Raw genomic sequence first — 15,938 nt, forward strand, 5'->3', positions numbered from 1 at the left:
AAAAAAGTTTTGTTGCTATGACTTATACTATTTAGGTAGGCTAATGATGGTTGTACCTGCACTGAAGAGGTATAGACTACTCCTTCTAGATTGTTATTTCATAAATAATATAAACAACTATTTACATGACATTTGTAATATCTTGGGTATCATAAGGAATCGATAGATGATTTAGAGTATAAAAGAGAATATGCATAGATTATATGCAAATACTACACTTTATATATGAGATCTGAGCATCCACAAATTTTGGTATCTAGGATATCCACGGATACCAAGTGATAACCACATTTAGTTCTTATGTGCCTTTATATTTCTTTAATTTTAAATGATGGCTCAGTCGTTGTCTTTTTTAACCTAGATATCTTTGGAAAGGATGAGGCTTTCATTTTGTAGAACATCTTTCAATTTGTGTTTGTTAATTTCTCCTTATAATTAGAGCCAATTTATGTATTTTGGTGAAAATGCTGCTGCGTACTTCCTTTACTTAAAATGGGTTGATATATGCTATTATCCCAATCCACTGATCTGTCTCTCCATTAATCAATATCATATCATCTTAATCATTGTAGCTTTATAATATATCCTGACATCAGGTAAACTAAATTGGTTAACTCTTCAGCTGATTTAGGAGCTCTTAATTTCCATATACATTTTAGAATCATTTTGCAAATTTCCAAAAAAGCACCCTAAAATTTGACTAGAATTACATCAAAATGATAGACAACTTTAAGGAGAATTGAATTTGAAACAATTTTTACTTGAATGATGTACAAACCTGATATAGAATCTTTACTTATTTGGGTTTTTTTATTTTTATTTGTAAATGTTTTCTAGTTTTCAGTGTATAAAGACTTGGCATGCATTTTGTTATGTTCTATACTTAGAATTCTATACCTAGAAATTTATATTTTGGTACACTATTTTAAAAACTTTTTGTTTTCTAAATTTCAGATTCTAGTTTATTGCTAGCATTCATAAATAATTAATTGTTGTATGGTGATGATATATAGACTTGCTGCACTTAGTACTAGGAGCTTTTTGTAGATTTTGTGGAATTGTAAATTAATACATTGAGCTTATTTATAATAGCTGTATTAAGTTTTTTTGATAATTCTTTTAGCTTTATCACATTTATATTCTTTTTTTCTTCATTTTAACTGAAAAGAAATGTATATATCTATCATTTACAGTTGTTTAAAATATGTATACATTGTAGAATGGCTGAATTGAATCTGTCAATATGTGCATTACTTCATATACATTTCATGTTTTGAGAACACTGAAAATATACTGTTCTTAATGATTTTCAAGCATACAGTATATTAACTACAATCATCACAATGTACTATAGATTTGAATCTATTCCTTCTAACTTAAATTTTATCTTTTGACCAGCATCTCCCAACCTCACCACCCTGCCGAATCCCTGTCATATCTACATTTGCTTCTATTAGCTATTTTTTTTCCTGGTTATAGATCATATTTCCTGATATTTTACAGATTTTGAATTCTGTATTGCTGAGTCCTGCAGTTTGGTACATTCTTTCAAACATGATGAAATTTGTACTGGAAGGCATTTAACTTGCTTACAGTTCTGTTTTGTCCTTTTGAAACTTGTTTTTAACTTTTTTTTTCCAAAGTAGGTTTAGAATAGAAATCAGGAAATATATTTTTCTATAAAGCTCCAGAGTGATTTGTTTTCTTACAGGCTGCATAATCTTGGTTGCAACTGTTCAGCTCTGCCTAATCTAAAAAGTAGCCATACTCTAATATGTAAACCTGTCCTGTGGGCATGATTCAGTCTTAATAAAATTCTATTTACTTAAACAAGTGCTGGGCTGAATGTGACCTTGACATTGCAGTTTTCCAATCCATAATCTAAAGAATATTTCATTCTAGAGCTACTTGGACCCACTATTAGCATGTATTATTTCTAGAGTTACTGTTGAATGTCCTGCGTATTTTCCAAGGACTATTCATGGTGGCTGGAAGAAACTCAAAGAGGTCTGGCTCTCTGTGAACACCAGAAACATTTTAGCTCACAGCTCCTAGTTATTATTCTCTTGGAAATTATTCTTTTTCTTCCTTTGGGAACTCTGCCCTACACACATGCAATTGGAATGCAGCCAAAGGCTTGAGCACATCTCTGGATCTCTTCCTCTACACAGCTTCTTTTTCTCTACCACACTGCCTTGTAAATTCCAGCTGTCTCAGTCTCTGTCTCCTCTATTTGCTAAAAACTGTTTTATTCTTGGTTTTCTCTTTTAGATCTTCAATCTGGAAAGTGCCTCTAAGCAAATGCCTGGGGTGATGATAGGCTGTGGTTTTGAGTCCTTTCTCTAGGGGATCACAGTCCTGTGCTTCCTGTTGTTCATTGTTGGAAAACAATTGTTTAATGTATTTTGCCCCAGGTTCCAGTTGCTTTTGCCTGGAGGATAATTTCATACCATCTTACTCCCTCACAGCTGGAAACAGAAGTTACCTCATTATTGGTATGGTTTTCTGTCTTTTCTTTGGCCAGTAAGCTCCCCCAGATGCCAGCTCTTCTAATTTTTTTTATCATAAATCTATTTTTTTTGCATTTTCTTAATTTTGGGCATGGGTACTCCTCCCCCACCGCCACCCCAGGCTCATCTTGGACTTTTTTTTTCCCCTCAGCACAAAAGTGACCATCTTTTCAAGAAGACTTTGTTCTTTATAAGGAGGGATCCCATGTAAACATTGTAGGGTATCAGGCAGATGTGCTTCTTTATTAATTAATGGGCCACAGAGCATGAGGTTAAGGGCACAGAGATCCGCTAGGAAAGCAGGGTAATAGAATCATACAAAACAAAATAATGGCTTTGACGAAAATATAGCAGTAGATGTATTCTAATGGTAGGGTTGACAATCGACAGAATTTGCTAAAGATTACATGTAACTTGTGAGATTTTAAAAGTTTACATATGATAACTTTATTTTCTAGGGCTTTGTGGTCATAAACAGATGTGAACTGAACTCACATCCAAAATTTGGTTGGGTGTTGAAATTGATAACATCATATACACTCCAAGAAGACTTGAAGTGTTTTAAAATTGGGAATTTAGGGGAGAGTAAAATTATTATCAAACATGACCCAAAATAACTTGAGCTGAGATAGAAGAGATGAGCTGGCTAAGAGTTTTATAGTGGGGTAGACTGGGGTGAAAGTTTCTCCTTATAGGTGGGGAGATAATGGGTTTAGACTTGCTGCTAAGGTAGATAGCTCTTAGAAATTCTAATCTGGTTTGCCATACCTGAGGCACAAAGGGGGAGAAAAAGGGTAAAACTTAGAGTATGTCAGCAGTTAAGTCAAACAGCAAAAAGTAATTAATTAATTAATTAATTAATTAATTTAAAAAAAACAAGGTTCATTTCTGCACAATGTTCCTTACAAGATTTTTTTTTCTCTAAGTTGCTCAAAATACAAAGTTGCCATTCCCAGAGATGATGAAGAATGTTAAAGTTTGGGAAGGAAGAATCAGTGTTTAGATTAAGTCTGTTGTTTCAGATGACTTTAGGATATACATTAGGATATACATTGATATACATTTTGGTTTATATAATTGTATAAATTATATAAATATAAATTTATATAATTTATATCAATGTATATATAAACATATAAATTGATATAAATTTACACATTGGTAGGAAATTTCAGTTTATAAAAGAGAACAAATTATACCAAAGTGGTCTCTGCCTAACATAAGCAATTAAAAAAAACCAAAGCTGCACAATTTCATAAGAATTTTAATAACAGAATCACTTAAAGATAGATGCCCTACTCTTAATTGGCCTCTCTCTCTCTCTCTCTCTCTCTCTCTCTCTCTCTCTCAAAATAATTTGTAAGCAGGTAAAAATATAATTTGATAATTTCCTTTGGCATCTACCCCAAACAAATTATTATTGTCTGTTATTTTATGACAGAAGTGATTTTTTATTAATGTAGAGAACGTGTTCAAATTTAGTTTTCTGTAGTATTTAAATTATTATATGTTTTACTCATGTAACTATTTTTGCTCTTAAAGTGTAAAACTTTTTTACTATCCTAATATATTAGGTGTATTGACTTGTGTCTTATGTCAGAATTCATGATATATTTCTTTTAAAAACATGTCCAAATTTTTTTCTTTTTGATTTTGGAAGAACTGGTTGTGGCTTAATTCAGTCACTTTAGAGAAAAGCATCATAAGAGTCAGTTTTGTTTTGTATCTTCAAACAAATTGAAATTGACAGAATCAATAAAAATGCTAACTTGTATAAAACTAAATGATCTAGTAATTTTTTTCAGGTTCTCAACAGTTCCTTTAGAAATGATGCAACTGGGCCAACCCCACCTTTACACCTTTTTTTTAAATCAATGGCTTTGAATATCAAGTCAGAAGATAAGAGACCTGGTTCTCAGTCACAGTTCTACTTTGGAAAAATCCAGGAGTCATTTAGCTTATAAAATGCTGAGTTTTCTCATTTACAAATGAGAGAGTTGATGTAAATGACTTCCATTTCTGTGTAGGTTGAAAATGCTTTAATGTTAGGATTCTAAGTCAAGAGTGTAATTGAAGCATTAGAAGTCTTTTTGTCTTACCTTCAATCTACTAAAATGAACCATGCATCCAAATAAAAAGTTTAATCCCATACTGCTAAAAGGATAATATTAGCAATTAACCCAGACAGAAAAAGTTTTGTTAGAGACAGAATGCAGAGTTGAAACTTATTTTCAAAGTATTTGCAAGAGGAAAGACCATATAATCATGCAATTAATAAGCAGTCTAGGAAATACAAGGAGTAGAACACATTTTCTTTCCAGCAGTTTCTATATGAAACTCCACTACTCTTCTACTTCTTTCCTCTTGGCCATCTGTTGTTGAAAATTTGAGGCTGATTCAGGACAGAAGAACTTCTATATGAGGTTGTGTTAGTCAGCTTTCTGTGACTACAACAAATACCTGAGATAATCAACTTATAAAGTGGAAAGGTTTATTTTGTCTCGAAGTTTTAGAGGTTTCAGTCCATGATTGATTGATCCCTTTGCTTTAAGGCCTAAGGTGAGGTAGTATCTCATAGCAGAATGGAGTGGTGTAGGAAAAGTATACGATGTGAAAGAGGAAGGAAGAGAGGAAGGGAGGAAGGGAGGAAGGGAGGAAGGGAGGAAGGGAGGTGGAGGGAGGGACCAAAGTTCCACTGTCTCTATTAAAGTCATGCCTTCTGTGATATAAAGACCTCCCACTGGATCCTGACTCTGAAAGTTTTCACCACCTTCCAATAGCACAATCCTGGGAACAAGCCTCCAAAGCATGGGCCTCTAGAGCAGATTTCAGATCCAAATTATTACCAGAGAACTTCCCAGACCATCCTAAAATAAACCCCTGAAATGTTACCACCTCTGAACCACACCAGCTGTCAGTCACCAGGCAACTTGCCTCTAGTCCTGGGAGTCACCACTTTAGAAGTAAATCAAGGAGTGGTATTATCAGCTCCTCTCCCTTCCTGGTGGGGAAAACAGGAAGAACATTTCTGATTCTGTGCTTACAGAGATCAAATGTGTAGCTAAAATCTCAAGTTGGAAAAGTTTCTGAACCTTTCCTTCTGAAATGTTGCTCTTCATCATGGTTATGTTCTATTGTAATATTAGAACAGTATAATCACAATACCTTGAAAGTTCGTGTTGAACTGCTCTTACTCAAAGCACTTTATTTCACTCATTCATTTATTTATCACCTACTATGTATGGTCCAATCAACATTCTAGGCACTGATCTCATAGATAGTAGTCTCTTTAGTTAGCTCAACTTCTCTAGGATTTTGCTTCTCTCTTTCCCTCTGTCTCTCTTCTTAGACAAGGAAACTAAAGTTCATCAAGTACCAGTATGAACCAAGTCATGTAACTAATAAATATCAGCATTAGAGTTCAAACTCAGTCTTCAAAAGCATTATTCTTTCTGTTATGTTTTCGTTAAGAGGTATCTATGGCTGGCATTGCTTAGCAGGGAAATTGCTTCTAAAATTCCAAACAGCTGACCAATAAATATGCATTTTAAAGAAAAATCTGTTGGAATTCATGCATTAGCTATATATTCATGGTGCTGCTTCTGAGGATGTATCTTGTATATGTTTGGCTTCTGAGAAATATTGATGTGAATGAATGCTAGAATGTACTTCCAAATTCCCCATAATGCATGAGCTCTTTAGCACCTTAAAGATTTTGTTTCAGGGTAAAAAATGGAAGGTTTAACTTTGACTTTCAGATATAATTAATATTTTGAAATGCAGCTTTGGGAGTTTTGGGGTATTTTCCTGGATCAATAAAGTGATACTTCAAAAACTTTTTCACTTGTAAATGATCCTTGTGAGTAATCTTTAGGCCAAAACTCTGGAGCAGATTAGAAGAGAGAGAGAAGCGGGCTCAGGTACCTTGAATTCTTACAAACACCATATTCATATATTATAATGACACTACTTTGTCTTGTACCTCACTTGAATGTGCCTGGAATATTCCATTACTCTTTCTCCATTTTTCTCTTTTTAGGTTACTGCCCATATGGCTATCGGGAATGTCGGAATGGTAAATGCTACAGAGCAGAGCAAAACTGTGATTTTGCCGATGATTGTGGAGATAATACTGATGAGAATGAATGTGGTGGCTCTTGTACTTTTGAAAGAGGCTGGTGTGGCTGGCAGAACTCCCTGGCTGAAAACTTTGATTGGGTTTTGGGGATTGGCTCTCATCAAAGTCTCCGACCTCCCAGAGACCACACACTTGGAAATGAAAATGGTAGGTGATTAGGTTGTTAAGGTTGCCCCGATCATATCTACAAGGTACATCTCCTGTCTTCCCTGAGAGCAACCGGAGAAGACGATCACAGTGACACTTGCGAGTCAGTCACACACAGTGTTTTTGTTTCCTGTGGCCACTGTGAAATAGGGTATGGCCATGAAACTGGGTGTCTTAAACAAAAGGTATTTATTGTCTCACATTGCTGAGAGCCAGAAGCCCAAGATCAAGCTGTTGGCAGAGTTGTTTCCTTCTGAAGGTTCTCAGGGAGAAGCATTTCCTCCATACCTCTCTCCTTGACTCTGACAGCTTTAAATGTTCCTTGCTTATAAATGACGGTTGCTTCTGTGTTTTCATTTGATGCATGTGTTTTTCTCTGCCCCAAATCCTCCTTGTCATTACCATGCAATCATATTAGATTAGGGTCTACTCTGATAGCCTCATCTTTACTTCATCATCAGCAAAGATCCCATTTCTCTTTAAGAGGACTAGGGTTAGGGCTTAGCAATGGGATGGGAGTTACAATTTTACCCACAACAGTGAATTGCCAAAATCTAATATCAATCACTGTTTTGATAGATGGTTAGGTGATAAGCGAGGCTATCATCAGATGTCACTCCTAAATGGCAGGCACTTGTTGTAAATAACCCTAAATTCTGACACTCATTTGATCATCAGCAAGTCACTTAGTTTTCAGAATCTCAGAGTCTTCATTTGGAGTTCATGAATTTTTCACTGTGTAGCTAGCAAAGGTTGTGCAGATCACATGAGATGATGTATATAAGGGGAAAGGTCTTTGCAACCTGTCGAGAGACTGTGAAAATGTAACCACAAAGCCACATATGTTAAGAATGTTGGGTGTGGATTATTTTTGAAATAAATCTCAGTCTTGTTGCTCAAGGAGCAAACAACATGAGCCAAATCCCAAACTAGGGAATGCCACAAAATTGTGAAAAGATGTTTAAATATTGGTATTCCATAGGTCTGTTTTAAAAAATCAACTAAGCCAGGTTTACCAAGTCAGAGCATAGAAGACCTAAATCCCATTCAAACACTCAGTTCTCCATACATGAAATTTTGTTTAATACACAAGAATAAATTTAATCCCTTTCCTCTCATGTTGCATATCAAAATTCTCAGTTTTTTATTTACACACTCATCAAGTGACTGAATATTTGAAAGCACATGATATTCCCTTATTTAGATTTCACAGGGAACTGTGGCACTGTTTTATAATAACTGGATAGCTGAAGGAGTCCATTAAACGATTTCTATAACTGTCTTGTTGATCTGATGGCATAAATATCCTGTCAGATCAGTTCATCTGCATACTGTGAGGCACTTCACTAAAAGCACAGACAGTTGGAAATTGTCCTGTCAGTGAGCTAGGGACAAGGCCATTAGATTTATTCTCTGTTTCAAATGGAAATGCTATTGGCAGCTCAGAAGATCTTATGAAATGTAATTAAAAACCCTAACTAAGATGGAGAAACTAAAATAATCCCCTCATTGTTATTTCCATCCCATGTGAATCCTATCCTTGTTTCTAGGGCACTTCATGTATCTGGAGGCTACTCCAGTGGGACTTCGGGGTGACAAAGCCCACTTCAAGAGTGCTGTATGGCAAGAATCCAGCAGTGCCTGCACCATGAGCTTCTGGTATTTCATATCTGCAAAAGCCACCGGGTCCATTCAGGTTCTCATTAAGGTAGGATCTCAACTGGAGAAGCCTCTGAGTTTGGTGAGGTTCCTGAAGGCAGCACGTAGCCTGAGGGAGGGAATAAGCATCCTTTCATCTCCAAAAGCTACTCCTGTGGCCCAGATGCTCTGAGGTTTGGTAGACTGGGGCATGGGAACCAGCTTTGAGTTCATCATCATGCCTTGTGAATCCCAGAGATTCCCTTTGTGCTAATAATTAACCTTTCTTTCTATTAAGTTTCCTTCCCTATCTATTTTTTTTAAAAAGAAAAAAGATTATTTGTCTATCTGATAGGAGAGCAACTAACCGTTTTTTTTTCTCCTCCATGAGTAATCATTAAGGGAACTAATAATAGCCATTCTGGTTGTAAGCACACTGTGCAAAGGCTGAACGGCTCAGAATAATCAAGGTATGATTACTTTGAACTGCTTATTAACTGTGACACACTAATGCATTTTCTTACTGAGGATTAATTGGATGTTTCCGTCAGAGCTTTAATTTAGTATAACAAAGTGACCGTGTTCGGGGAACAAAATAACAGTCAATATTAATATTAATGAGACCTGGTTCAAATACCTTTACTCTTTAACAAGTTAAAACAGCAACAAAATCCAGGTGTATGGGTCTACGCATTTATTTCAAGAATCTAGTTGGAATTGCAACAAACCTTATTTTAAAACATACTGTAGTGGCCACTGCTATTTTATCACACATGAGATTAAGGTGAAGTGTCCCAACACTGATGGCAGTGGCCTGACCCAAATGCCAAAGAATCATGTCTGTTCATGTATCTGAATAGCTCACAGGTGCATAGTTCATGTTTTATTGAAACCTGAACTGACTTTATAACCTAGGACTCTTCTAGAGCTATGCAGAAAAGCCAGCCAAGTAAGACACACACAGCAAATAATCACAGCAACTTATTCTTATGGCTTCAATATGGAAACTTACTGAAACATAAAACTTCACATTCTCGCAGGAGAATTTCATCAGCTGTCTTCTAAATGTGATACTTGGTTACGTGGCATGCACTGTGTGTGTGGGGGGGATTTGGTAGTGCTCTGTGGAGTTTGATTTTATCATTTGCTTCCTTCATATTTACTTTTCAACAGTCTTACAATTTAGGAACAAACTTTATATAAAATATAGAAATTAAGCCATTTTGAGATATTAATATCAAGGCACGTAGAACTCCTGTTTCCTCTGACTGATTTCTGTGAAAATTCAACTATGTTTTTCAACACACACAAAAGAACATATGCTTATTTTCAACGTATATGCATATTTTGGAGCTGGGGTGTGGCTCCATGATAGAATGGTTGCCTAGCATGGACAAGGTCCAGGTTTTTATCCTCAGCACAGCAAAATCAATCAATCAGTTATGTTTACACTCATATAATCACATGGATTGTGAAGGACAAAAATCTTCCATTGCATGCATTGAATTTATAGCCATGAGTTTTGGGAAAATCATTTTATTTTGGTAACATGATACATATTTTTAATCATCATTACAAAGGCTTCTTTCTGTGTGGAACCCCATATTGGATTTTACCTTGCTCTTGAGTTTGAAAGTATCTTATCCATAGGACAAATCCAACAGGGGCAGGAATTCTGCTTTACTCTTCATCTTTGGACATATTTCCAGTTTATGGATATGCTCCCTCTGACTCAATGTTCCCTGCTTATCAGGATGGTCCCTTTCTGTGTTAGCCCCACACCAAGTCCAGCACAGTCTGGAACATTTAGCCTCTTTCAAAATCTTCCTTGACCACCTTTGGTCTACTACCATGATCTTTCATTTTCAAAGCATTCCCCACAGCTCTGGGAATGATTACAGCTCAATGGTTGGTAAATCATTCTATTTAAACAAATGAATTGCAAAATCTTGAGAGCAGGGCCACTGAAGTTTTAGTTTTTGCCTTCCTTCTCAGGTCTTTGCTCAATGAAGCAACTAGGGGGTGCCTTCCAGAATCCCTTGTTAAGAGTTGCCTGTCATGGAATGGCTATGATGTATTATATGCATGGTCTTCGAGTCTGTTTGAAGAATTTGTAATCAAAAATCTTAAATATATGCATGCAAGTAGACATAAAGGCATGCAGCAATTGAACAACAATTTAATGGTAGCATAATTAATATGGGGTGGTCTTGATTACAGATTACAGCAATTATACATAGTAGCAGATACCATTTATTGAACATCAGACCCATATTGTTTCATTTCAATCTTGGCACAACCCTCTGAGTTAATGTGAGTCCCATTTTAATAAAGGACTAATGGAATCTCCCAGAAATAACCTAAGGACCTGATGACTCACTCTGTTAGTGACAGAGTGGGAATTTGAATCTAGGTGTGTGTGCACACAAAACTCACATGCTTACTTCCTCACCTCCATATCCAAGTCCACACTCTAACAATGAAATGGAGATTGTATTTTACTGAGACTTATAGGTAGTGCCTTCAATAATTCTCTAGAAAAATGAAATAAATATTATTCTTAGAATGGAGAGAGATGATACTTAAACTATTCCAGTAATAATGAGTGAATCAGGGAAACCTCAGAACCAAAAAGCCATTTCTTTAGAGAACATTTAGTGAAAATCAGCACTATTTTACAGGTTGCATATTTTCTATTTTTCCTCCTGTATTTCTTTCTGTCAGTCAAATGACAGATACTTTTTATTAAAGAGATGCAATTGAAACAATGTAATATTTGTATGGAGAAACTGATATTGTTTTTCTTTCCTTTGATGTTTGTTGTAATTATAAATGGGAAAAATAATATGGTACTTTGAAATGTTTTCAAGAGTAAGAACAAATTTTTAAAATACAGTTAAGGTTTTATGACATCAGATAATTAAACAGGTTAGTTTTTCCTCACTAGTTGCTTATGCCAACCCAAATTCTTTATGAATGGGAGTCAATGGGAAGTGGTTAATCTTCATTTTATGGGTCAGCTAAGTGAGGCTAATCAAGGTTAAGTAGTAAGTCTAAGTTCAAAAGTAAGTGTGTGAGCTAGGACTTTAACTCAAGTGTTCTGAAGTTAAGATTGAAATGCCATACAATCAGTTTGGTTTTTGTCTCTCAGTGGATGATGTTTAAATGTTGTTTATCTGGAATAAGTAGACAGCAGCCTTTTCTGGATTCAGGAAGAATTTATATTTAATATAAGTATGTTTACTTTTGATAAGTTTTTATTATTTTTACCTACGTTTGAACTCATTCACATTCAGTATTAAATTTCTCATTTAATTTAAATGCATTACTTTTCAGACCACTGAAGATTTAAAATAAAAATAAAGCAAGTATTTTGGAATAGAAGAAGGGTTCCACAGCACAAAAGTTAACTTGGTTTAGAAATATATTTAATCTTACTGCCAGAATTTTACTTATTTTTCTAGTTACCTGATTTCTGATGGGGTTAAATAAGGACAAATAACATGCAGATGTGAGCATACCAAAATAATTTTTGAGGAATTTTAAAATTTGCTTTGTGTTTGACAGTTTATTTTTTTAGTTAAAAGTCTATCTAGCCTCATCAAGAAACAAAAGATCTTTGCATCTTTTCAGCTAGCCATTTGAATAAAATACAGGAACACCTGCTATCTGAGGAATATTACCCTTCTTTGGAAGTACTCCATCTGTAATAAACTGTTGATATTTTAATCAAGATGACTGCATGCTTTGGGGAATTTAAATATATTTAATTGAAGGCATTCAGGACTATCCATTATGTAGTCATGATAGAACACATAATATATTCAAGCCAGAAGTGGAGAAAAATAATGTATTTCAGGAGAGCTCTCCTGATAGAGCAACTTAGTTATGCTGAGAGGCCATAATTAAATTAGTTCATTGTTTTATCTTGCTTAGTGTTACAGAATATTTTAGAGCTGGTGGGGTTGGTTTCTTCAAAATAAATCTAATCTGAGCTATTCATTTTACAGAAGATGGAAGTAAGAGTAAGAGGTTATATTTCTTACCTCCATGCACGTATATTTTAAGAAAAAATTAGGATATGAATAGGAATTTTCTGCCTTCTAATTTAGGGCTCTAAATTGAGTTCCTGGAAATTTTATCTAATCATTGTCATATTCAAGATGGAAATATAGTCTCCCTATTCATGTGTTTGTATCTATGGATTAAACCAACCATGGATCAAAACATTAAAATAAAATTGTATCTATACTAACTGTATGCACACTTCTTTGGTCATTATTCCCTAAGCAATATGGTCTAACAATGACTTCCATAGCATGTACATTGTTAGAGATGATTTAGGGTATGTGAGAGGATGAACTTAGATATATGCAAATACTCCTCCATTTTATATGAGGGACTTGAATATCCATGGATCTTGGTATTCGTGGAGGCCCTCGAACCAATCCCCTGTGGATACTGAGAGGTGATTGTTATAGATTTTGTTAAGACGACCATAGAAAAAGTCAAATGATTAAACAACAGGCTAGTTTCCATTGCTTACTTAGAAGACGTGTTCATGCTGAAAAACTTTATCCTAAATGTAGCAAACAGTGAGTCTTAGTTGGACACAGGAGTCTAATGACTTAAAGATAAGAGCGCTCTAGTCTTCCACCCTCAAATACTCACCTCCATTCATACTCACTACAACCCCCATGTGAAATCTACAACTAATTGATAATAATACATGTGGGTAACTATTACAGTACATTGGAGAGATTTTTTTAAAAATCCTTTAGCCTTTTTTTAAATTTCCTTCAACCCACTGAATATCTAATGTTATTTCAGGCAAATTATTGCCATTTGATTCATTATTCAAAGAATGAGAATATCTGCATGGGAAAATCAGTTTTGCAAAGAGCAACATGGATTTTGGACAATATATCAACTAAAGTAAATTTTTAGTGCCAGATTTAATTATCCTTTTAAGAATTGTTTCTGGGGCTGAGGACGTGGCTCAAGTGGTAGCGCACTCGCCTGGCATGCCTACGGCCCGGGTTCTATCCTCAGCACCACATACAAACAAAGATGTTGTGTCTACCAAAAACTAAAAAAAAATAAATATTAAAATTCTCTCTCTTTCTCTCTCACTCTCTCTCTCTCTCTCTCTTAAAAAAAAAAGGAATTGTTTCTGTACCTTAACAATCTGATCTGCATAGTTTGGGATGTAGAATAGTATTAAACTTGACCAAATGAGTAGATAAAAAGGTGACCTTTGCATTTCAGGCTACATTCATGTCCCATATAAAGTACGCAGAGTTTACATAAGTCACCATGAGTTCACAATGCCCTGCTTTATATATTTTTAAAAAATATTTTCCCATGTCCTTTACCTTTCACAGAGCCTTCACTGCTATCAAGCAGAACTCTGAAGCCTTACCACGAAGTCTCTTTTGTCAAAAAGAAAATATTCTGCTAAGATGTTAACACTTTAGTTTAATTAATCCCAGGAGTTTTTTGCTTTACAAGAAAATCATATGGTTAGTTCTAGGGAATATTCTCACTACTATTGCTCTTGCTTTATTTCTACTTTACCTGTGCTACAACTACTCTGGCACCAATTTGTACTTACTGACTCATTTTTCCATAGAATGTGCTATCTCTTTGCCCATATTAACTCATTTAATCTTCAGAATCAACTTTCAAGGGAAACACTTTTTTCCCCCAACTTTGCCAACCATGAAATTGAAGTCCAGGTCACATAAAACTGTATAATCAGGAATAAAAGTCAATTCTTTCCCAAATATCTATGATCTTAACAATTACAATCAACCCCTGCCCTTAGAATGTAAAACATGCTGATACCTGGGAGGCCAAGATATGACTGTTCATCAAAGTTCTGCAGGGGCTCTGTAATCCTACAAGTGAGATTTCCTTCTCAAAAATATTAATTAATCCACAGACCTGTTTCACACATGTTAAAAGAGGAAAGGTATAACTTTGTATCCATCAGCTTCTGCAGTTATATTTTGTTTTCTTTATTAAATTTTTAGTTGACAATTAGTTATTATAAACGTTTGTAAGACATATAAGTGTGATATTTCAGTACATGTGGACACTGTATGCTAGCCAACTCAGGATATTTAGGGTATCCATCCTCTCAAAACTCTATTTTGTTCTGATTAGAGTATTTGTTTTCTGTCCTAGCTTGTCTTCTAGTATTAGAATCTGTTTATCTAGATCATTCTCCATCATATCCAATATAATTTCAAAAAAAAATTGAAGTTGCATTTAACAGCTACAGGTTAATGTTGATGAGGAAAGAATGAACTAAAAAACAGTTAAATGAATAATAATTATCAAAATATTTTTATAATCCCATTTCTTAAAATTGGGAGTGTGACTTAGTTACATAGCAAGACCTACTGAAGATGAAGCACTTACCGTTATGTCAAAGAAGTGAAAAAACAACAACTATGTTTTTTTGTGATATTCACAGTACTGTAATGTGATATTAAAACATCTACTACTGCTATTGGTGAGACAGTCACTGGTACTGGTACTATCCATGATTTGTTTCCCATAGCCACAAATTAAATATCAAATTTTAGTTGAAGTTAGTAACAATAAAGATATCTTCCATCTATGTTACAACCTTCTTGAAAATCAATATTCTCTATATAAGGATCCTGGAGAACTTTTAATTTTGTAAGGGCATCTAGGTTATGTGGTCTATTTTATATTACATTTACCTACTAGGGGCTACCAGAATGAAAGAAGGGAAGAGAAGAGAATGGTCAGCAGGTACAAAATAGCACTTAGGGGAGGTAAGTTCTAGTGTTCCATTGCATAGCAAGGTGACTATAGTTAGCAATATTGTATTATACATTTAAAAAGAACTAGAGAGAACATTCTAAATGTTCTCACCACAAAGAAATGATCCATATTTGAGGTGACAGATATGCTAACTACCTTCACTTCATCATTAAATAATGTATACATACATTGAAACATCACACTGTGCCTGTAATCCAAGAAACTTGGGAGACCGAGACAGGAGAATTGCAAGTTCAAAGCCAGCCTCAGTAACTTAGGGAGACCTTGTCTCAATTAAAAAGGGATGGTGATGTAGCTTAGTGGTAAAGTATCCCTGTACCAAAAAATACACAATTTTTAAAAAATAAAAAAAGGAAGACATACCACTTTACCCCATAAATATGTACAATTATTGTGGGTCAATTAAAAATATTTTTTAAAATCAATGTGTCTTCTCTAGGTTTTTTTTTTTTTTAAAAAAAAAAACATGAAAAAGTAATTCAGCTTCCAAAGATTGAAACATATATTCCCTGAAGACAACATTCATTAGAACCAAGTGCAAAGCAGACAGGGTAAATGGGCTGAGGGTCTGCCACAGCCAAGAGGGACTTGAGCTGACCAGCATCAGGCCTGAAGCCAAGTAGAGTCAGCAGCTTTCAAACTCGCTGCTACTGGATTAATGTATGAAGAAATTTGTCACCCAGATT

The 15,938-nt window shown here is 34.9% G+C and overlaps 1 protein-coding gene across 1 annotated transcript in view; it reads left to right on the forward strand.

Moving 5' to 3' along the window:
* Positions 1-15,938, forward strand: part of Malrd1 (MAM and LDL receptor class A domain containing 1) — a 656,113-nt gene that overhangs the window by 349,451 nt on the left and 290,724 nt on the right. The window contains exons 27-28 of the mRNA XM_077802928.1: positions 6,550-6,795; positions 8,346-8,503. Coding sequence (XP_077659054.1) covers positions 6,550-6,795; positions 8,346-8,503 — 404 coding nt within the window. The remainder of the gene's footprint in view (positions 1-6,549; positions 6,796-8,345; positions 8,504-15,938) is intronic.

This window comes from Urocitellus parryii, chromosome 9 (genome assembly GCF_045843805.1).
Source record: "Urocitellus parryii isolate mUroPar1 chromosome 9, mUroPar1.hap1, whole genome shotgun sequence".
In the NCBI taxonomy this organism is placed as follows: domain Eukaryota; kingdom Metazoa; phylum Chordata; class Mammalia; order Rodentia; family Sciuridae; genus Urocitellus; species Urocitellus parryii.